At 53.1% G+C, this 23221-nt stretch overlaps 2 protein-coding genes across 2 annotated transcripts; one reads left to right on the forward strand and one right to left on the reverse strand.

The window, feature by feature from the left end:
• Positions 1 to 694: 694 nt before the first annotated feature.
• Positions 695 to 1022, reverse strand: LOC306667437 (cytochrome c, somatic-like; the record flags this gene model as incomplete). The annotated part of the gene is made up of 1 exon (XM_079150052.1): positions 695 to 1022. One exon carries the CDS (start codon positions 1020 to 1022, stop codon positions 750 to 752), a length of 273 nt encoding a protein of 90 aa, XP_079006178.1. The 3' UTR covers positions 695 to 749.
• A 6856-nt stretch (positions 1023 to 7878) lies between these two features.
• CRYGN (crystallin gamma N) lies at positions 7879 to 15566 on the forward strand. Its single transcript, XM_079150607.1, has 4 exons — positions 7879 to 7979; positions 9830 to 10078; positions 11926 to 12071; positions 15385 to 15566. Exons 1-4 carry the CDS (start codon positions 7959 to 7961, stop codon positions 15518 to 15520), a joined length of 552 nt encoding a protein of 183 aa, XP_079006733.1. The 5' UTR covers positions 7879 to 7958; the 3' UTR covers positions 15521 to 15566.
• Positions 15567 to 23221: the final 7655 nt, after the last annotated feature.

Raw genomic sequence — 23221 nt, forward strand, 5'->3', positions numbered from 1 at the left:
TCAGGCAGGCAGGTGGCAGAGTCAGATTGTTTTCTGGGGCCTGAGCTGCACCTCGGGCCCTTTTAATTTTTTATTATGACACAGGGTCTCACTGTATTGCTCAGGCTGGCCTCGAATTTGCCAATCTCCCAGGTCTCCAACCGCAGTCTCTCCATTCCCTGGGATTCCAGGGCTGGTCAAGATTTTAGGTTTTAAAAGGTTATTCAGATTAGGGAGAGGCACCAGGGATCCCCCACTGTGGGTGAGGTTTTCTTTTTCTTTTTCTTTCTTTCTTTTTTTTCTTATCTTCAGCCATTGCCTTTAATAGGCTAACAAACACAAATTGAAACACATGTGAATCATGCTTGGTTCTGAGAGTGAAGGGATTTCCCCCATATTTAAACATATTCACATAATTAGTTATATAAACCTAAATATAAGCCAGTTTTTTAAGATGTCATTCACTATTTTTTGAAATACTGAATATTACTAATGAAGTCCAACCATAACTTTAAAAAGGGGAAAGCGATAGAATTTACTGAAGTGGGAATATAACCAAAATATTAATTTAACTACAAGTCAATTTTACGTATATCAGGACTGTCCAACAAATAATTTTGTCAGTCATTCATGATCTGAATTCTGGTGTATCACATCACTTAAGTTATGGTGCACATTAAAAAAGCCATGAGACATTTGTTTGGTAATCAATCAGGCCGTGGCTATTACTCATTAGTAGCTTTTTTGAGGTAAGCTATTAAGTCTGCCCTTTATCCCTTCTTCTTAATGCCAGCGAAGATCATTTTTGTTCCAGGGATGTACTTTTTGGGATTCTCCAAATACTCCATCAGTGTACCCTCTCCGCAGGTGATGCCTTTGTTCTCGTTGGTGTCTGTGTAAGAGAGTCCAGCAGCCTGACCTGTCTTCCGCCCACACAGTCCATGGAGATTTGGCCCAGTCCTGTGTTTGCCTCCCTTTTCCACAGTGTGGCACTGGGCACACTTCTGAACAAAGATCTTCTTGCCTTTCTCAACGTCACCCATTTTTAATTCTTTTTTCGTCACTAGTGCAAAGAAGTTTCCTGCTCAGAAGCCGGACGTCCCACTCTCTATGAGGTTTTATTTCTTAATCTGGAAGGCAGATTGACTGGTGTTGATCATTTTGTCTGCCTGAAATAATTCATAATTTTGAAAAACAGAAGAGAAGAGGGAACACACAGCAGGGGCAGGGGCAGGGACTGAGGTGGCCAGAACAGATGTCCATTTCTGACAAATCCACTCAGGGGTTCTGCCTAGGTGGCACACAGAAATAAAGGACAACAGGTTAGCACATTGCAACAGGCAGAGGGTTAATACTAATGCTCCGAAGGATCCAGAGAGCAGCATGTCAGAGAAAACCCTTTATGAAGGAAGGAATTTGAGTGGACAGATGTGGAGCAGGGAGGCCTGGGGGTGGCAGGGCCCTTTGAGCTGCTGCTGTGGCTTCTGATGGGTGGGGTTCAGTCGTGCTTCCAAGTGTGCACCCCTGAAGGGCCTTTGGAACTTGCCTCCCTGGGTCCAAGTGCCGGGGGACTGGCAGATCCGCAAAGGGAAGGACGCTGGACACCTGCAACACCCAGGCCTAAGGAAGGGTCTACAGAATCCGCTTTAGCAAAAGCAGCCTCCCATCCCTGTTACAGTCCCCGTGCCACACTCCACAGAGCCTTGTTGAAGCACCTTGAGGAGTGGAGTGTGGGACACATGACTGCAATCCCAGAGACTCAGGAGCTGGAGGCTGGGGAATCAGGACCACAAGTTCAAGGCCAGCCTGGGCAGTTTAGCAAGATCCTGTCTCAAAATTTAAAAACCACAGGGAAAAAAATTTTTAAAGGTTGGGGGGATGTAGCTCAGTCCAAAGCAACCTTGAGTTCAATCCCCTATACCCCCCCAAAAAAAAGTACCTAAAGGGAGAATGCTCAATGTCCCACTACATGAACTTGTGTGTTCCCTAGAAACACATAGTATTTTTTCTTTCTTTCTTTCTTTCTTTCTTTCTTTCTTTCTTTCTTTTCTTTTTTTTTTTTTTTTTTTTTTTTTTTTTTTTGGTTTTGCGGGGTGCTGGGGATTGAACCCAGGGCCTTGTGCTTACAAGGCAAGGAAACACACAGTGTTTTTCCATTGTTTAATTACACATTGAAGAGTGTGCAATTTTCTTGTTTTTGTTTTTGTTACTGGGGATGAAACCCGGGAGCACTTTACCTCTAAGCCACATCCCCAGCCCTTTTTATTTATTTTTTAATTTTTTTATTTTGGGTTCTGCTGAGTTGCTTGGGGCCTTGCTAAATTGCTGAGGCTTGATTTGCACTTTCAATCCTCCTGCCTCAGTCTCCCAAATCACTGGGATTATAGGCATGAGCCACCCCAACTGCAAGAGTGTGCAATTTTTGAAACAAGCAGATGGAATATGTTACTGAGTTTTCTAGGAAATTTTACCAAGAATTGTTCATATCATTTCAGAAAGTCTTGTCACTACTAACAACAAAAACAGAGTGTTGCCAGGTGCAGTGGTGTAGCTTGTAATCCCAGCGACTGGGGAGGCTGAGGTGGGAGATCTCAAGTTTGAGGCCAGCCTTGGCAACACAGCCAGACCCTATCTCGAACTTATTTTTAAAAAGTGCATTCTAGGGATTTAACCCAGGGTCACTCTACCACTCATATATGTTCCCAGTCCTCTTTAATTTTGATTTTAGACAGGGTCTCACTAAATTGCTGACGCTGGCCTCAAACCTGCAATCCTCCTGCCTCAGCTTCTCCACCCCTGAGTCACTGGGATTACAGGCATGTACCACCATGCCTGGCTTCAAAATGAAAAAAAAAAAAAATTGGAAAACAACTGGTGATATAGTTCAGTGGTAAAGCACCCTTGGTTTTAATCCAAGTGGGGGGGGATACACCCTTTTTTTTTTTTTTTTTTTCCGTACTGGAGATTAAACCTAGGGACGCTTAACCACTGAGCCACATCCCGGCCCTTTTTTTGTATATTATTTAGAGACAGGGTCTTGCTGAGTTACTTAGGGCCTCCTTAATTTCTGAGACTGGCTTTGAACTCTCAATCCTTTTGCCTTAGCCTCCCAAACTGCTGGGATTACAGGCATGTGCCACTGTAACCAGCTCCACATTTTTAAAAAATTTGTTCTAATTAGTTACATATGATAGTAGAATGCACTTTCACACATCATACATAAATGGAGCATAACTTCTCATTCTTCTGGTTTTATATGATGTAGAATCTCACTGATCATGTAGTCATATATGCACACAGGGTAATAACGTCCCATTCATTCTTCTATTCTTCCTACCCTCAGGCCCCCTCCCCTCCCTTCAATCCCTTCTGCCTAATCCAAAGTAACTCTATTCTGGGGCTGGGGTTGTGGCTCAGTGGTAGAGTGCCTGCCTAGCACAAGTGAGGCCCTGGGTTTGATCCTCAGCACCACATAAAAATAAAATGAAGGTATGTGTCCACCTACAACTAAAAAATATGTATTATAAAAAAAAACAAAGTAACTCTATTCTACCCTACCACACCTCCCCAACTGTGAATCCGCATCTGCATATCAGAGAAAACATTAGACCTTTGGCTTTTGGAGTTTGGCTTATTTTGCTTAGCATGATATTCTCCAGCTCCATCCATTTACTAGCAAATGCCAGAATTTCATTCTTCTTTAAGGCTGAGTAATAGTCCATTGTGTGTATGTACCACATTTTCTTTATCCATTCCACACTTTTGTTCTGTCCTTTAGGTAATCCTGGAGCTCTTCTTGGTACCCTGAAGACAGGGCTTAGGACGCTAGTTGCCCTGTTTCCCAATGTGGTCACACTGAGTAATAAATTCCTTGCCTACTTCACCATCACCTTTCCTAGTTGATTTTTTGGGCAACTAGACTGGACCTGGTCTTTTGGGATCCTATGAAGTCAGGTGCCCCCTGCCCGCTGACCCAGGACTCTGTAATAAAATGATCTAAGAAATGACTCTCAGGGTAAGGTCTGGTGAGCCTGGCATTTACGTATTATGTAGCTCTTTGGGGCAGGGGTCTTACTTGGGCACAAACAGATTGTGTGGATATGGCAGAGCCTTCCTCCGGTGACCAACTTATAATGAAAATTCTGGGAGACTCGTGAGTGTCTGCCCTGGAAATGGGAGAAGAGTTGAAATTGCTGAAATCAGATCCCTGTTCATCTTTACCAATTCTTTGAGTGAAGTTTGTGGCCAGCATTTTTTCATGGATGCTTTTCAGAAAATGCTCCAAATCACTGCTACTGTTTTACTTTCTGTCCATATCACTGTGGGGCTCTGTTATCAGCGTTCTGGGACAGATGGGGCAAGTCCCAGCTGACCAGGTCCAGCCACTTGCCTCAAAATTAAAGCAGGAAAGAAATTTATTCCGGCTGGATGCAGTGGCTCATGACTGATCCCAGCCAATCAGGAGACTGAGGCAGGAGGATCATGAGTTCAAAGCCAGCCTCGGCAACTTAACGAGACCCTAAATAACTCAGCAAGACCCTGTCTCTAAGTAAAATTTAAAAAGGGGCTGGAGATGTGGCTCAGTGGTTAAGCACCCTTGAGTTCAATCCCCAGTGACAAAAAAGAAAGAAAGAAGAAAGAAAGAAAAGAAAGGGAAAGGAAAGAAATTTATTCAGAATAGCCAGACTGGGAAGACAAGCATCCTCAGCCTTCTCTTTGGAGGTATTGACAGAGGTTAGTTTTAACTGGGGAGGAATCAAAAGCAAAGGGTAAGAAATACCCATAATTAGACTGTGGTCTGGTTGGTCACTATATCGGGTCTAACCAGGATCGGAGCCAAGACCGGTTCCCATCAGGACATGATCACTCCTGCTTAGGGGGCTTTGGGGTGATCTGCCCACAAGCCTCATTGTTCCTGGAGGCTTGAAAATATTTTAATTACTCTTATCTTGGTGTCTTCAGTGTTGAGGGAGCACAGTGAGGTCAGGTAAATTTAGGACTCATCAACCCTGTGCTACCAGTATTGAGACAGGAGCTCCTTAAGCAATTAACATGTCTATGTGACTCAGCGTTTAAGATAGAAAAGAGACAGGAATCCGACCCAAAGATAGAAAGAGACAGATACAAAAATCAAAGCAAAGATGCTAAGCTTCTATCCTGCTTTTAGTTCATCATTTGGGCCTCTGCGGGTCTCCATGAGGTCCCCATGACGAGTCAGTGCTTGCAGCAAAAGCAGCCTCTAAGACCTTATTATAGTACAATAAGAGCAAATGGAAATTAAAAATACAAAGCTCTTAAAACAACAGTGAGGACCTACGGTACAGCTACGAGAACGGCTGAATCCCAAACACCGACAGCACGGAGTGCTGCCAGACAACAGGAGCGCTCCTTCCGCGCTGGTGGGAAGGCAAAGGGCGCAGCCACTTTGGAAGACAGCGTGACACTTTCTTACAAAACTGAACGTGCCCTTACTAGATATGTATGATCCAGCGATTGTTCCTTAACATATACCCAAAGGACTTAAAAACTCACGTGCACACAAAAACAAATAGATGTTTGCAGCAGCTTTACACATGACTTCCAAAATTGAGGAGAAACTAAGATGGTCTTTAATAGATAAATGGACAGCTGAGCTGAGTGCTGTGGTTTCGCATGTCCCTAAATTCATGTGTGGGAAACTTAATCCCCACGCACCAGTGTTAGGAGCTGAGAATGAATTCGTGCTGTACTGCAGGAGTAGGTCAATTATTAAGGGAGTAGGTTCCTGACAAAGGGACTAGTGCCCCCCCACCCCCGCTCCTCTCCCCCATCTCCTCCCCTCCGGTCCCCTCTTCTCTCCTCAGACCCAGGGCCTCACTCAAGCTAAGGAAGAGCACTCCCCAGGCTGAGATATTGCAACATCTTAGCAGGTCCCCCGCGAAGCCTGTCCTGTTCTGATTTAATGCTTACTCAGTAATGACTGTTTTTCTTTCTCCACTACTTTTCTGGGTTGGCAGGAAACTTTGTTTTTAATTATCCATTCCCACAGGGCCCATGTCCAGAGGCAAGTGCTGGAAGGTGTGGCCTGGAGTGCAGATGGACACCTGGGGAGGCAGCAGCTGCCCTGGGTGGAGTCGCAGGGGAGGGCATGACCTCTACACCAGTCCAACACCACCTCCCCCTGCCTTTGATGATTTCCTAGAGCAAGGGCAAGGTTACTCTGCCCCAAGAATCATGTGGCCTACTCTCCCTGGACCTGGAGGGCCTCATTTGTGAAATGATGATAAAAAATACGCTGCCCAGAGCTACGGATGCGGCCCTGTTACCTTGCCCTGATCTGTACTGCTGAGCGAAACAGCTGAATCTCACCCGACTCTAACCTGTTGATCTTTGAAGACAGGATACCTGAAAGTCTGAAGTTCCTCTCCAGATGCGCTAGCCCACACCAGTTAGGTCTAAATGGCTGCGGGAGTGACCACCAGAGAACCTCTGGCTTCACTATAATCCATCTGCATGCTAAATGACACGTCCCCAGAGCTATGACAGGAGACAATGGCCATCTCAGGACTTGGAAAGAACCATATGAAGAGCAAAAAGAGCGGGGCTTTGTGGTGCACGCCTGAAATCCCAGTGACCCCCGAGGCTAAACAGGAGGACCCCTGAGGCCAGACTCAGCAACTCAGGAGACTGTGAGCAACTTGGAAACCCTGTCTCAAAGCAAAAATAAAATAAAAAGGCTGAGGATGCAGCTCCGGGGTAAAGTGCCCCTGGGCTAAATTTCTAGTACTAAAAAAAAGAAAAGTGAAAAGACGTGGTGCGTGAATCCCAGATCTCCACCCGCTCCCAGAAGACATGAATATTCCTCCCCTGTATTTACCTACCCATCACTGGCTTCCTTTACCCCACATCTATAACCCCCGCCCGACAGGCTGAGAAGTTAATCTGTGAGTCTGTCACAGTTCGAGAATTAAAGTCTCCTTCACTGCTCAATCCCTTGCTCCGGAGGAAAAAAAGAGAAAGAAACCACTCCACTTTCCCGAGAGTAGAAGCCCCGAGAGTAGAACCCCTGCGGCCCCTGCGCTTCTGTCTGCTCCAGAGCCTGTCCCTCCCCTGCCCGCCAACCCCGCATTTTCCTGTATTACCATCTCATCTCCCCAGCAATTTGTGGCCTCAGTGTTTACTCCGTTCCTTCCATAAACAATCTCTGCGGCTCCAGGGTGTGCCAAGGACTTCTTGGCCGGAATGCTCTGTAAACCCATCCTTGCTCACGCGGGTGGTCTGCTCTGTGCACAAGTGTAGAGGTGCAGGCTGCAGGGCACTGTGGCCCCCCAGGGGTGCAGCATGGACCAGGGCAGGTGACACCTAGGAGGATCCCCAGTGGGAGAGAGATGCAGTATCCCAAGGAGGGAGGACCGCAGGGGAAGGTTGGAGAGGGAGGGCGGCCAGGGCTGGGTCTGGGAGCTAAGATCAGGGAAGCCAGTTACAAGGGGCCCCGGGAAGCTTGCATGGACTCCATCCTTAGTTGGGAAGAAACCAGGCAGTAAGAGGTGAGAGCGCAGCCAGGTGAGATGGAGGCTGCGGAAGGTCCAGGTCCGAGGCTCTGGTTAGAAGGAGGGGACATGGAGTGGGGAAGGGGCTCAAGCGAAGCCCTGGGGAAGAGACACAGGGCCTGGGGAGACCCCTTCCCAGCCCCGGGCAACCGCAGTGGGCGCGGTGGAGCTGTGGTCCTGACTCAGCAAGGACAGCGGGTGGGCTGGGAAGGAGGGGTCGGGGAGCAGGAGGCCTTGGGGGCTGGCAGGGGCGGGAGCGCCCTGCGGGTGGCGCAGGGTGGCCGCGGGTCGGGTCCCAGCGACCGGCCCCGCGGCCCCTCTCGGGCTTAGCACGCCCGACAGCACTAACTCGGCGGTGCCCGGCCAAGCAAATCTTTTGTCCCTGGCGGCGCTGAGCCAGCAGGGCGCCGCGGGGTATATACTGGGTCCGGCGGAGGACGGCGGCGCACCATGGCGCAGCGCTCCGGGAAGGTGAGTGGGCCTCGCCCTTCCCACCCGAATGCGAGCCAGCAGGGGCCGCGGTCGCCCCTTGTGCGTGGGCCTGGGGAAGGTGCACACTGTGGCTCCGTGCGCCCTTTGGCGATGACAAGACCTAGCAAAGCTGGCCTAATTTCTTAATTAAATGGAGCCGCCTGGCTGTTGGCTGAGGGCCTCTGGCGTGGGTGCATGGGCGGTCGCCCTCTTCCCAGCCCCTTTCTCAGGTGTTCTGGGGTTCCAACAAGTCAGGAGCAGGGAGGGTGGTCAAGCTGCTTCTTGCTAGCTTGGGGTGGGTTAGCCTCGCCCATCCTAGCTGTCTCTTCTTTATGGGAGGATGGTCAGCGTGTGTTCTTTGCTCGCCAGTCTTCATGGGTATGTGGGGTTGGCTCTCAGCAAATTGTCAAGTCTTGAGGACCTCCAAGTCCTTTGGGTGTCCGGTTCTCACTGAATGTCTGGGAGGCTCTCAACCAGACCTGTCTTGTGCTGGAAGGGTAGCCAATTCGGATATCTCTCCTCTTCCTCTAGTGACCCTGTCCTAGCTAATCTCATGAAGCCTTTGGGCTCCAGAAGCTCCATTCGAGTGCTTCAGTGGTGAGAGCATCACTATATTCATCTGCATGAACTAGGTTATGCTTCAGTGACAAATAGCCCCATAGCTTGGTGGCATAAACCAACTAGGGTATTTGCCTCCCTAGCACCACATATTCATCATGGGTGTAAGTACTTCTGTCCTCACACCCTTCCCTGTGCCCCAGGCTGACAGTAACATGAGAAGGGGAAAGAAAGAGTCCCCCCACCCCCCACAAATCAGTCGTGCCCTGGCTTGCAAGTGTCCATTCCCACACACATTCCTTTGGCCAGAGCATACAGCTGCCCTAGCTCCAGGGGACCGGGGAGAACTGGAAGCATTTGCAAAGCATAAATGACAACGGTCACTGGGTTACTGTACTTTGATAAGGTCCCTTGGGACCACAATTCTTGAGACCCAAAGACTTATTGAATATTTGGAATTTTTGTCTCCATGACAGGAAGTGAATCGAGGGAATTGTATTGCTTGAGCTGTTAAGTTGGGGACAAAGGCTGGGTGCAATTCCCGAGACTTAATAGGTAGAGATAGGAGGATTGCAAGTTTGAAGCCAGGCTGAGCAACTTAGGTCCTAAGAAATTTAGTGAGATAGTGTCTCAAAATAAATATATAAAGGACTGAGGATGTGGCTCAGTGGTAAAGTGCCCTGGGTCCCCAGTACAAAAAAAGTTTGGGGCAAGGACAACTTGTCAGTGCTACCTAGCTATAGGACACTGTCTGTACTATCCCTGTCCTGACACCTACCTTTTAGTCCTATGAAAAAACAGAGACAAGGTGACCCTTATAGAGTCTGCTTTTGAGGACTTCCATCCTGGGCCAGGATTCCTGGGCCTGGCTTTCACAGGTTCAGCCTCTTTAGCTAAGGAGGCCCAGCCCCAGGAACCCAGCTTTCTAAAAAACAAATGTTGGTTTCCGGTGAGTAGTAGAAGTTTATTCTTTTGAAGAGATTTCCTTTAATGTCATTATGGATGTGTTGTTTTAACAATGAACAAAAACTGAGTTTAACAAAGGTGGTGGAAGTTTGTGAAGAGCTGCGATTTGTCTGCTCCGCTGGGAGCTGGCCGAGCTGTCGACAGCAGCCCACTGACCATTCACTCCTGCCCAATCAGCAGATGCTTCGGGCACCTCCTGTGCACAGCAGGGCAGGGCTTTGGTGGCCTGGGAATCTGGGTCTCCTAGAGGATGCTGGGTCCCAAACAACGGACCCCAAGACTGAAAGGAGAGAAACCTGACCCTGAGCTCTGACCTGGCCTTCTAGATCACTCTCTATGAGGGCAAGCACTTCACCGGGCGGAAGCTGGAGGTCTTGGGGGACTGTGACAACTTCCAGGACCGCGGCTTTATGAACCGAGTAAACTCTATCCGTGTAGAGAGTGGAGCCTGGGTCTGCTTTGATCACCCCGACTTCCGGGGCCAGCAGTTCATCCTGGAGCACGGCGACTACCCTGACTTCTTCCGCTGGAATGGCCACAACGACCACATGGGCTCCTGCCGGCCTGTAGGGATGGTGAGCATGTCACTCCGCCTGGGGGCTGGGGCCTTCCTGTAGTCTGTAGCAGGGGCCCAACTAAGATATTTAAGAGTGAGAGAGCCCTACCCAGTCCTCCTTCTGGCATAAGCATGAGACTGTGGGGGTCTAGTCAGGGGTACCGTGAAGACAAGACCCTGGGAGTTTTCAGGAAGCTGCTTTAAATTTCTGATCCAAATGTGCAGCTAAAGTCTCCATTTAAAATAATAGAAGTTTGGGGGCTGGGGGGGTAGCTCAGGGGTGGAGCATGTGCTTTGTCAAGGTCCTGGGTTCAATTGCCAACACCTAAAAAAAAAAAAAAAAAATTATAAGTTTGGATTTGTGACCGGAAAGGGGAGCACTCAGCAAAAGTAAGGCCACCTGGAGCCTGGGCACCCTCTGGGCACCTCCCAAGCCCTCATCTTGGAATTGCTAATGGAGGCTGCTGAAATATCACAGGCCAGTCAGCAGGACGTGTGGGGGCTGGTCCCTTGGAGCTGCATAGGTGGCTGCATCTCACAGGTGTGGCCTGGGGTGTGTAGGGAGAGCACACCAGGGGTGTTGCTCCTTCACAGAGAGGGGCTTCTTATAGCTACGTGCCTCTAGGGTAGGAATGAGGAATGAGGGTTACCCCCAAGCTACATCTGACCTGCTCTGAATCCTGGTCCTTTGGATGGGGAATGACCAGTTGCCAAACCCAGAGTGAGTGGCTCTGGTCGGAGCCTGTTGGCTGGAGGGCCCTCCCTTGGATGCCTGGTCCGGGGCTCTGGCAAACACCTGAGGGATCATGGGGAGGTGCTCTCTGCCTGGGGCCCCCACTTATTTCTACATCGGTCGGAAACCAGCTGCACTCTGGCATCTCAAATTGTAAGAATATCTCTGCCAGATCATGGACATTTGGAAAAAGGAACTAGAATGTTTGACCCTGGATCCCGTATAATGTTGTTTATATGAAAAATATACTCGGCATCCCGTGAATGCCCTTCTTGAAAAGGCCATGCCTGGGGCTAGCTATGAGGCAGTCTCAGGCCCCACAGGCATCTGGCCAGTGGGGAGCTGGCCCTCCCTGTCATTTGGAAACAGGAATCACAGGGAGAGCCATGTACTGATGTTAGTGAGCGATGATGTCAAGGCCAGCAGGGATTTCAGCAAACGAGATGTTATTTGTTTTAGACTTTGGGCTTCATGTTTTAATAAAAGGTTCTGTTACAGTTCTGAAATATTATCATTTGAAGGTCTGCCTGCCGCTGTGGGAAGAGACGTCAAGGCTGGCACGAGTGTTGGTAGAGCCAGGCCTGGAGGGAGTCCGTGACCCCACGAGGCCCCTGGTCTCAGGGCACTCTTGCCCGCTCCCTGGATCTTGAATTCCTTAGTTGTAGAAAGAGATTGGACCATTGGACTAGTCAGGGACTTTGAAGCTCTTTTTTATTTATTTATATTTTTAGCACTGGGGATTAAACCCAGGGCACTTTACCATTGTGCGACATCCTCCGTTCTTTTAATGCTTTTAAAATTTTTGAGACAGGATTTCAGTTGTTTAGGGCCTGCTAAATTGCCAAGGCTGCTCTCAAATTTGCAATCCTCCTACCTCAGTTTCCCAAGCTGCTGGGATAACAGGCGTGTGCCACCTCACCCAGCCAAGCTTTTTAAAGTAATAAAACCCTTTTGTCTCAGCACATCCCACTGAAAGAACGAACAGAGGGTGCGTGTCGAGATGGGGCCCCTTGCCGACCCAGCCCATCCCAGGCCGGGAACTCTTGGGTGCCCTGGGTGACTGCAAGGTCCTTCTCACCTGTACGGGGCACTCAGGGCATTTTCTCTTCCCGCCCCTCACCTGTGCCTGGAAGCACGGGGAGCATTTCCGCCTGGAGATCTTCGAGGGCTGCAACTTCACGGGCCAGTGCCTGGAGTTCCTGGAGGACTGCCCCCTCCTGCAGAGCCGGGGCTGGACCAAGAGCTGTGTCAACGCCGCCAAGGTCTACGGGGATGGCGCGTGAGTGGTGGCGGGGGACCAGGCCTCAGCGGCCCCCTGACTCCCATCCACTGGGGCTGCCAGTGGGAAACAGGCAGGGGACCTTTGAGGGCTGAAGTCCTTCTGTGACTGGGCTGGGGTCATAGACTATCCTTGGTTTCTTTGCGCCCGGGGAAGTCCACTGAGAGATCCCCCAGGGATCTTCGAGGGTACAAAGTGTCCCCGTGACCTCACCTGCTCAGCAGGTATGCCTGCCCACCTCCTGCCCAGCAAAGCTGACCCTGAACCGGGCCTCTCCACCCAGCAGGCAAACCTCACCATCCCTGTCAGTGATATGGGTTTGGGGTGGCTTTTTGGTGGACACAGAGTGGCTGGGGGGATTTTACCTGGTCTGAGGGTCTGTCCTACTCCAAAACAGGTGTCAGAACCCTTGGTGACTCCCTGCAGACGTGGGCTTCCTTCTGATTAGCTGAGGGCAGCACGTGCTCCCCTGTGCCCTCCCCTGTGTAAAGTGTCACTGCCCCGAGACTTTTCAGTTGACCATCTCTTCTCATCTTCTGACCTCTGTTTGGATATTGTCCCCATTTCACAGAGGAGCAAACTGAGACTGGAAGGTTAACTTGGGCTTTGGGAGGGGGCCCTTCTGGGATTACAATCTGGTTGAGCCGGTGCTGTTCCAGAGCTGGGTGCCTCAGTCCCTTCCGGCAGGAGAGCCCCAGAATGGGTCCTGCCTCCCAGTTATGGCTGGTCCAGACATTTGATTCTTGTTGAAGAAGCTAAGGAGTTGTTGATTGTCTGCATTTCTGAGGCTCGGCATCAAGGAACCCGATGAGGAGTGGTCAGGAGGGACTGAAGGGAGACGAGGGCTGGCCCAGGCTGAACTATAGACACTACCCACCTTTCCCTGAAGGTGTGACTGTGGCCCATGGAGTTGATGGCGTCTTGGAGTCCAGGCGTAGAATTCCAGAACAATTCACCCTGGAAACTTTGCTGGCTAAATTGTGTGTCATGAGGCCAAAGACATACCTGTGCTTGGAAGATGTCCTGAGACCCCAGATACAATCCTCACCCGTCCACATCCTGGAGACTTCAGGGCCTGTTGAGGAGCAGGGGGGGAAGCCAGGGGCTTGTGTCCTTTGACCACAGGGGCATATGATCTTGAGTTCTGTGCCCTGGGAGGGGACGGCTTGGTGGTCAGGAGGCTAACCAGAGGTCAAAATGATAGATTCCTTGTGTGGACCCAGAACGCCCTCCCCCTTTGCCTCCTGTGACTTTAGTTCACATTTTTTTTCTTTCGTGGTGCGGGGATGGAGCCCAGGGCCTCACACGTGCTGGGCCAGCGCTGTGCCACGGAGCTACAGACCTGTGACTTTGACTCCTTAAAAAAAAAAAAAAAAGCCCTCTTCAAGGCGAGGCTGCATGGGGTGATGCCTGGACGCCCTGGTCTGGAGGGTGGCACTCCTGGGACCCGGGTGGTGAGGCTGGGCCCCTCCGCCACCGCCCACACGAGAGCGTTGCCTCTGGGTTCCACGCGGTTCCAGAGTGGAAAGGCTCGTACCAGCTCCTGGCGGGCACTCTGGGGGAAATACACTGGCATCTCTCTCACTTCCACTTCCCATCCCCTAAACGCCGAGCCCAGCTGGGGAGGTGCTGCAGCAGATTTAGCATGTGCCGGGCCTGGGGTTCAGCCCCCAGGACCCCAACTCCCCCGCCAAGAAAACAATGAGCCCTTGGTCCCATCCTCTTTCTGTGACCTCCCCAATGGTCACAGGGGAGGGGGAGGGCTTGTGCGATGCTCAGCCCTCCCCCTCCCCTTTAGTTTGGGGGATGTCCACAAGAGCCCCAGGGTGGTTGGAGACACTGCTTGGGCCTTTTCAGCTGCTGCTGGGTGGGGAGGGCCTGGCCCAGTCCCTCTGAGGCCCGGCTGCGGCCATGGGGTGGGAGGCTACGTCAGAGGGAGGCCTGGTGGACCAGGAAGCACCCAGCAGGCACTCCCTCTCCGCTCACACCCTCCCCCCCGCCCTCTTCATGGCCATTCCTGATCCCTGACTCTCCCAGCAGCGGACTGCCCCAGGCACCAGGTATGGGGTCAGGACGGTGGCAGGGAACAGGGAGCTGAGAGGAGGGCTGTGTGGCCATGGTGGTCGCTCTCCTTCCCTGCCCTCATCTATAAGCAGGGCTCACAGATGCTGCATCTGTGTCCATGGAGGACGCTCCTTCAACAGCAAAGTGCTTTTGGGGTGGTGGGCAAGAACTGTTGGGGTCATTGCAAAGAGGCAGTGTCAGAGCCCAGGCCACACGGACCCCAGAGACCAGGGCTGTATGTGAGCCCCTTGTGGGCGGCTTCCCAAGGCCACCTGCCTCTCCAGGACAGCAGAGAAAGCTGATTTCTATGGTGGCGAAAGTGAAGGGGAGGGGTGGGGACACGGGGGAGAGGCCTGCCTTGACTAGGGTCACTCCAGTCCTCTGCTGGGGTCAGGCCTGCAGCCCCCCAGACCTCGCCCCCAAGTGGGGAGCAGGTACTGCGGTGCCTTTTCTGGGCCCCCTCCCCTCAGTAGCACGCTCGTCTCAGGGATGGCAAAGGAAGGGACAGCTTTCTGGCCCACACTTCCTCTCCCAGGTGGAGACCACACTCCCGGCCCCCCTCTGACCTCCCCACTACACCTTCCTGATGACCCGGGTTGCAGTACCCTTCACCCCCAGCCCCGCAGCCTCCCGGGTGATGAAGGTCTCTCCTGGCCCCCAATGGGCACCAGGCCCTCCAAGCTGCTTCGTAAAGATGTCCTTGTGCATTGGTTTCTGCTCCCTGGGCTGCAGGCAGCTGCTAGGCCCTCACAGCTGGGGACGGATCCCCACTGGGGACAGTAACCGCAGGCACCGCAGTGGTTTCACTGGAGCAGAGGTCTCATGGGGACAGGACCCTGTCTGTCTGTCTGGCCTGAGCACCTCTGGTTGCTAAGGCACAGTGAGACAGACACACACTCCTGAGTTGGTGAATCGGTCAGCCGGGGGCCCTGCCTGCTGCTGGGGCTGCTCAGTGTGAGATGGCCCTGCAGAGTGGGAGGGATGAGGGCTGTGACCTCGTGGCTCCTGGACTCACTCCTCTCCCTTGCTGTGGACTGGTCAGTTTTAAACTGCGGCCATTCCTGGGCTCCCCTGCCCGCCTCACACCCAGCGCCGACGCACACAGCGGTGGGTGAGGAACAGCCTAGAGCGTGCAGTGTGCCCTGTGTTCTGCAGAGCGAGGGGTGGATGGCAGGGCCAGTGGGGGGCTTCTAGTCGGAGCGTGGGTGGCATTGCGGTGCCCTCTGACCTGCCTTTTCCTGGCTTCCAGGTGGGTCTTGTATGAGGAGCCCAACTACCGTGGCCGCATGTACGTGGTGGAGAGGGGCGACTTCCGCAGCTTCTCCGACTGGGAGGCCCACAGCGCCCGCGTCCAGTCCCTCCGCAGGGTGGTCAACTTCTTCTAGCCCTGGGGACAGGGGCAGCCCCTCGTGGCTCACCTGGGCCTCAGGATCATGGGCAATAAAGGTCCTGAAAGAGGAGCGCTGAGCTGGCCTCTGTGCTTTCCTGGCCCCTTGCTGGCCCAGGGGCTGGAACCCAAGGGGCTTGACAGGTGGAGGAGGACCCTGGGAGAGCCCCCACTAGGGCCACAGGGACCTTTCAGAGCAAGGAGACCAACCCCTTAATCTAACACTCAGCCACAGGCCTCCGGTCCCAAAGAAAGACACCTAGGGTGTGCGGGACAAGGCCCAGGGTGCTTCCTCCCACCAGGGTACCCCTGCCCCATTAGGTGGGGAGGGCAAAAGGGGGCCACAGGACAGCCAGAGGGTGTCCTCCTGCTCTCCCTGAGCTCTCTCCAGCATGGGGCCTCTCCTTGACTCAGCAGCAGGGCTGCCAGGCCACGTGGTCTACTTGGTGGCCAAAGACCTGACCCAGGCAGGGTTTGTGCATCTGCATCTGGATTTTATCCTTGGCTGATTTTATAAGAGGCCCCTTTGAAAGAATGCGAGGGCCCAGGGCACATCTGCCCCTATGAGGAGGTCCTGTAGGGAAAGAGAAGCGGAGGCTTCCACAGGAGGAAGAGAGACTGGGAAGGATTTTCAGGGCCTGCGTCTGCTCCCGCCCTAGCCCCTGTAGCGGGCAAGGCCTGGCTGGCTGACCTTCACCCCCGGCTGCCAGTGTAAGGAATCTACCTGTGGCCACTCCAGGTCTCTGGCTCCACCTGTTGCGGGTGGGCATGAACATGGAGGAATCATCGTCCCTAAGAGAAGACGGGAGGACCCAGGCAGTGAAATTTCTGGGAAGGGGGTCCATGCCCCCAACTCCATCCCTCAATGCCCAGTGAGAGGACAGGTCCCTGGAGGGGGAACTTGCTAGACACTGGGGTAACCCAGGCAACTCCTGCTCCTGCCAGCACCCCCTGCCCCGCACCCCAATCCTGAATGGAAATTGCAAGTGGAGACGGACCTCCTCCAGGGGAAATCTGCCTGTCCGGGAGAGGATAAGATCTGGCATCCTCTGGGGCTTCAGAGGAGGACTGATGCCTGAGAATGGGGTGCCTGGGCAGGGGAACCCAGAGGTTGCTGCGGCCAGCAGCAGACTAAGGCCCCAGTTGGATGAGGGACCAGATCACCACAGCGCTCTGACTGTGGATCAGACTCCTGATCCAGCCTCCTAAGCCCCCATGCTTGACCCAGTGTCCCTCTGCCTTCAGCTAGCCTCCACACTGGCCACCAGCCTGGCCCCTTCACCACTTGGGTTATTTTTTATTTTTTTATTTTTTGTACTGGGGATTGAACCCAGGAGCACTTCACTATTGAGTCACACCCCCAGATCTTTTCATTTTTTATTTTGAGTCAGAATCTTGCTAAGTTGCTTAGGGACTCACTAAGTTGCTGGGGTTGGCCTCTGACTTTCGATCCTCCTACCTCAGCCTCCTGAACTGCTGGGATGACAGGTATGCACCACTGCACCTGATTTTCACCACACATCTTGCTGGAGATTTTAAGTAGGTAAAGGGGGCCCAAATGGGAAACATCACCTCCAGGCTGGCCACCTTGTGACCCCCATTAGAAAGTATTTGAACTCTGGAATTCTTTCATCCTTTCTTTTTTTTATTTTTCAGTACTGGCAGTTGAACCCAGGGTCTCACAGTGTGCTAAGCAAGTGCTGTACCACTGAGTTACAGCCCTGGCCCTGCAATTCATATTTGAACTGGAACTGAGACATGTCAGGAGGTTGGAAGACTGGGGTGCAGCTCCGTGGTAGAGCACTTGACTAGCATGTGTGAAGCCCTGGGTTGAGTCCCCAGTACTGCAAAAACAAACAAATAAACAAACAAACAAAACAAAAGAGGCTTAGAAAGGAACCTGGGATCCTGGATAGAAAAACAAAACACTCAGGGGCTGTTGTCTGCGGGGCTGCTGGTTGTCCACGGAGGGAGGGCTTCCCTTGCTCCAGTTCCCAGAGTCCCGAGGCTCAAACCAAGAACTTGAAGAACCCACCATAACACCAGCAACCAGCCAGCCACCTCCCAGTTCTGAGCCGGGAACCAATCGGCTTCTCGCCCGGGAAGCGGGTTTACCTGAATCCCACGCATCTTTTATTTCTCTGCCAGTTTGTTCATGGGGTGCAGTTTTCTGTGTGAGCCCAGTCAGCCTGTCTCCATGTGTGGGCGCATCTGTCATCCGGGAGGCCAGGGCCCCGTCCCCGCCTGCACAGTTGGTCTGTCCTGCAACTGTCCACTTGCCACCCCTCAAACCTCCAAGGTCAGCAGTGTCCAGCTGGCCTGTGCTGTAGGGTCCCACGTGCCTTTGCTGCTGGTGGGGATGACTTACTGAGCGCTAACTCGACACCAGCTTCTGTAGTCATGGAATCCGTGTACTTTCACTGTCTGCAGAAACACCAAGATCATAGCACCTAACATCCGGGTACGAAGGTGGAGTATAGACCCAGACGACTAAGGAACTTGCCCAGGGTCACAGCAGGCAGGACTCAGATCCGGGCCTGCCTTTGTTCCTCCACTGTGCATTCGTATGTAGAGGCATGAACCCAAAAGCCTTGCAGGCCTCAGTTCCTGCTCTGTGAAATGCATGCAATCATGTTTGTTGTACCAGCTGTATACACCTGTAAAAGTCAAGCACGTGACCCTTGAGAAGGTGCCACAGGAGGACTGGTTGTTGGTGGCAGTGACTGGACGTTTGGGGGAAGCGTTGAGACAGGATGAACTTGGGGTCCTCCCCTCTGAAATTCTCGACAGGGGCTGAGAAGACCAGCAGAGGGGGAGGCAGGCTCCACCTGCAGGTGGCCTTCCTCTCTTCTGTCAATTCTCTGCCTCCTTTAAAAGTTCTGCTGACTTTCAGGGATTTCGAAGATGGGATTTTTGAAGCAATTACGTTTTTCCCACCTTCCTTCAAAACTGGCTTTGAATAAAACCTGCTTCCCAGCAATTGGACTCGGACTGTTTCTGGAGCAGTGGGCGTTATGGCCTCCTGGGCGGGAGGGGGGGTGACAGCAGGAGGGGCCCTTCTGACTCAGGACTTCCCTAGGATGTGTGTCCTTGCCTCCTGCCCTCAGAGGCCTACAGTGGGATAACATCCCATCCCCCTGGGGAAAGCGTTCCTGGGAATCACACGAGAGCCAGCCCAGCAGCAGTCCAGGCCAGAGGGGGGCCTCCCCCAACTCCCAGGAATCGCAGCACCTCATTAGCGGGTGATTTAGTGCTGCTCCAGGCTGTGCTCCTGGGTGACCTTCCCCTCACCCAGGCCCTGCTTCCTAATCTGTCAGCAGATCTGCTTTTTGTCCGAAAGAGGAAAACAAGATTCCCACGAGGAGCTTGTGGGCAGCCTCCTCCTTGGTCTGAAGTCCAAGGACAGAGCTGCTCGGAGCCACACATGCTTTGCATATTTGTCTCTGCTCTGTGGTTTGGAAAGCTGGGGCTTTTAAGAGCAGTCCCTTGTCGGCCGGAGCCCAGTGCTCCGAAGGCCGCCTGCAGCCAGGCACCTTCTCGGCAGGCCCGGGCTTGGCACAGGGAGAACTCCTCCTCTGAGGCCAGCCGGATGACCCTCCACAGCCGGGCTCTGGTCTGGAAGTCTCTGTCAGCCCCTCTCCTCGGGCCTCCAGGTGCACCTCCATCCCTCTCTGGCGGCCTGTGCATTCTTAGCGGGAGGCTTCCGGGCTCTGCCTCCTCTCCCTGCTGCCGGGGACCCACTTCTGAGCAGGGCTGCACCTCCATCTCTCGTCCCCTGGAGAAACTTCAATAGATTTTCACCCAAGATCTGCTCAGTGAGACCGTACTTCAAATCGAGCTCCAGGGCCGGGTGACTCTGTGGTGGAGCGCTTTCCCAGCAGGCCAAGGCCCTGGGCTCCAACGCCAGCACTGCAAAAAAATAATAAGTCAAATCAAGCTCTGGAGTTTAGTTGGGGAAGACCTAATTCTGGAACCAGGAGGTGATGGCCACACGGCAGTGTGAAGGTACCGAATGCCACTGAGCTGTGCACTCAAGGGAGGTGCAGACTGGGAATTTTATGTTATGTGAGTGTCATGGTCTGGATGTGAGGTGTCCCCGAAAGCTCACACGTGAGACAGTGCAGGAAGGTTCAGAGGAGAAATGAGTGGACGGTAAGAGCCTCAACCCCACGCCCGCCTTTCGCTGGTGTCTGTTACCTTACTGACCGGTGACCGCGGGGAATCCAGTGCAGGCCTCTGCGTGTGACTCCTGAGGAAGCAGCAGCTCTCCCTGTGAGGAGGGGGCTCCCAGGGAGGGTTCCCTGTCCTCCTGGCCCGCCCTCGGCCACTCGTGGCAGTGTGACGCAGGAAGGAACAGCATGGGTGTTTCTGTGAACAGGCACGGTTTCCCGGCTGCTGGGGTGAGGCCTGCTTTGTGGTCTGTGGTGGACAACAACCCCACGGAGGCCAGCTGCAGCCTTTCCTTGGGCCTGCTCTGTGTGTGGGGGGCACCCTAGAGCAGACTGGCATGTTGGCAGTCCTTGGCTCAGGGTGTGTGGCAGCCTGTGGGCCCTGGGACCAGGCCTGCTCTCCCTGGGTGGGGAGGGCCGAGCAAAGCAGGGTTTAGGATTGTGTAGGACATTTGGGAGGGGTCAAAGCAGGTCAGGGGAGCAGGCAGGAAGACCCACTTGGCTCACCCGGCCTGGCCCCAACATCCAGGACGGGAGAGCATCTTTTGCGGTGGGCTGGGGGGTGGTCTCCTGTGCCCTTTCCCATCAGTTGTGGATCCTGAGGCTTAGAGAGGCTGCGGGCAGGGGGTGCCAGGTACAGGGAGCAGGGCTTGGACCCCTGTCACAAGTGTGCCCAGCTTAATCCTGGGTCCTAGAGTTCCTGAGCCACATGGACAGAGACCAGCAGGGCAGTAGGGGTGGGCACTGCTGTGGGTGGAAGCCTCTCACCTGCCTGGACAGAGCCCCCCACAGCTGTTGCTCCAGCCAGTGGTGGGCCTCTACGGCCAGAGGGGGCGCCCAAGGGCAGCTGTACCCATCATGGGTGCTGGACCCCAAGATCAGGCAGGGTGCTTATCATACTCAAGGAATACAGTATGAAAAACAGTCTCTGTAGAGATCTCTGGGACAGCAGGGACTTTAAAGAAAATAATAGACTGAAGGTGAGACCCGGGCCAGGTTAGCAACCATGTAGTCACCACCTGGTCCTGTGCCCTTTGCTGGGGAGGGACTCCCGAGTCCGCCAAAGTGAAAAGGTAAGCAGAATCAATTCCATAATCACTGAGTCACAAACAGAAAAGAAACCAGGTTTCAGGAGATGCACAGCTGTTCTTGGGACTTAGGTCAGAGATAAATTTTCCCTGTGGGTCCTCCGTACCCATATTGATGATTCATGAGCCACATTCTCAACATTATCTCTCCTGCAAAGAAAATAGCAAGTTCTCTGGGATTTTTGCTAATAATACCTTATAGGGCTAGGCCAGTGGTATTATGCTAAAGTAAACTTTTTATGAGGGAGAAGGTTTTAACAATTAATTTACAAATGAATATTCGCTAATTTGGGGGTACCGGACATTGAGCCCAGGGGTGCTCATACCACTGAGCTACATCTCCAGCCCTTCTAGCTTTTTTATTCTCAGACAGGTTCTTGCTAACCTGCCCAGGCTGGCCTTCAACTAGTGATTCTCCGGTCTCAGCCTCCCATGTAGCTGGATTACAGGGCCTGCCTCATTTAGCTAATCTTAAGGGAGTCTAACTGGGTTATTAAAGTGGGGCCTGGCAATAGTTAGCCCTCAGTAAATACTAACACAGCAACACACTTATTAAGCAAGTACTATGCCCAATTTTACATAAATAAGGTAGGTGTGTTATTTTCTTCTTTTATAACTCAAGAAATAGACTGAAAAGGCGATTTGATCACATTTACACCATAAATAGTAAAAGAGGCCAAGTTCCCCAGGCCGTCTGCCTCAAGCCTGCCCCTCACCCCTGCACGCCAGCCCTACAACCAGGGCTTCCAGAGCTTTCTGACTGAGACTCACGTGAGGACCTATAAAATGGGCACAGCTGTGTCATGAAGCAGGCCTAATCTCTGCTATTGAGTTGAACATGGGCATTTTAACAGAATGCTGGTCAGAGACCAACTAGGCTGATTTCACAACCGCTTAGCGCATCGTAATTCTCCAGTTTGAAAAACACAACCCTGCCTCCCAGTGTGAGCACACAGCATTTACGGAGAGGTGGTGGGTCCAGTGATTTGCTATTCCACTCCCAGGTCCCCACCCTTGCACACCTTCACGAAAAGTTCTCAAAAAGCTGACTGCTCTTTTCCCTTCCTCCCAGGCCATGAGACACAGCTCTAACCAATAAGATGGAAAGTCTTCACTTTCTTGACCAGAAGCACCCCCCAACCCCCAACCCTGTCCTCCCACCTTGGATGAAGGTGTGATGCCAGGAGCAAGCAGCCATCTTGTGATCATGAGATTCCAGCAAATGAAGCCAGGGAGACGCAGGTGCTAAGCTGCTTAAACAGCGTCCGTGACCACCTTCTTGTCCAGGCAGAGACATGGTACCCGATAAACGTATTCCTGACTACCAACGCAATAACCCAAACGACAATAAAAACTGAGCCACAGCCTCAGGTGGCTGGGCTGCTGTGTGTCTTCCCCTCCCTGTGCTCAGCTGTCCACCGCCGAGCGGTGCTGTGCGGAGGGGCGCTCCCAACTCACGCCCCCTGCCTGGCTTGCGGTGCCTGCCCCTTCCCTGGTGGCTCCTCGGAGGCCTTGGTGCCAGTGCCTCACTGACCCCGCTCCCAGCCCGTCCTTCACTCGGCACCATCGCAACCTGATTTGTCCCCAGTAAAACTACCTACGATGTTCGCGCCCTTAAACTCTCTGTCGAAAGTGGACATCGCCACAGGCTCGGCCCCTGGGAAAGAGGATGCGCCCCTCAGCGCGCAAACCCACCTTCTTTGGAAGAGTCCGGGGGGTCCTGGAGGATGAAAACGGCTGCACTAGAAACCACATTTGGGTCCCCAGAGGGCAAGGCAGAGCTGGGAGGTCCCCTGAGGGAGGCGCGGTCTGGCGCTCCACGGCAAGCCCGTGTTCCCGCACCTGCTGCTGGTGGCAGCTGGCTTGGCAGGTGCACAGGCCAGAACAGAGGCTCCCGGCTGCCAGAGAAAGCCAGGCCCTGAGGGTTGGAGGGCCCGCTGTGGCCGTCCCCAGGTCTCCGCTGCGGTCCAGCCCTCTTCCAAGAAGTGGCACAGCCTTGTTTACCCAGAACCCCTAGCCTCGGGGAATGACCCTTTGGGACTTTGTGGGGTCACTGCGATGTGCTCAGCTAGGTTAGGATGAGGTCTGCGTGGTCAGCACAGCCTGTCCTAATGAAATTCCAGGAACACAGACGTTTCCCACAGCTCTGGAAGCGCGGCCCAGGGTGCTGGTGACTCGGTTCGGGTAGGGCCTCGGCCCAACTTTCTCACTGTCCTCACATGGCTGAGGGGGACAGAGAGAGATCATCTCTTAAAAAATCAGAACCGCAGTCTTAGAGCTCACTTAAGCTCGTTTATCTCCGAGAACAGCGGCGCTGAGGCCAGCGCTTCCACACGCAAAGCTGGGGGCGCCTCGGAGCCCAGCAAGACCACGCTGCGCCGGTGGGTCATCCACATGGCTGGTGGTCTTAAAAATGGGGCACGTCTGGACTCAGGGACACAA

This window comes from Sciurus vulgaris (genome assembly GCF_902686455.1).
Source record: "Sciurus vulgaris genome assembly, chromosome: 8".
NCBI classification, from domain to species: Eukaryota; Metazoa; Chordata; class Mammalia; order Rodentia; family Sciuridae; genus Sciurus; species Sciurus vulgaris.

Excerpts from the sequence above, each read along its gene's own strand:
- CRYGN (XM_079150607.1), top strand. The coding sequence starts at position 7,959 with ATGGCGCAGCGCTCCGGGAAG. Across the intron at positions 7,980-9,829 it reads TGGCGCAGCGCTCCGGGAAG|ATCACTCTCTATGAGGGCAA; the intron begins GTGAGTGGGCCT and ends CTGGCCTTCTAG. Across the intron at positions 10,079-11,925 it reads CCTGCCGGCCTGTAGGGATG|CACGGGGAGCATTTCCGCCT; the intron begins GTGAGCATGTCA and ends TGTGCCTGGAAG.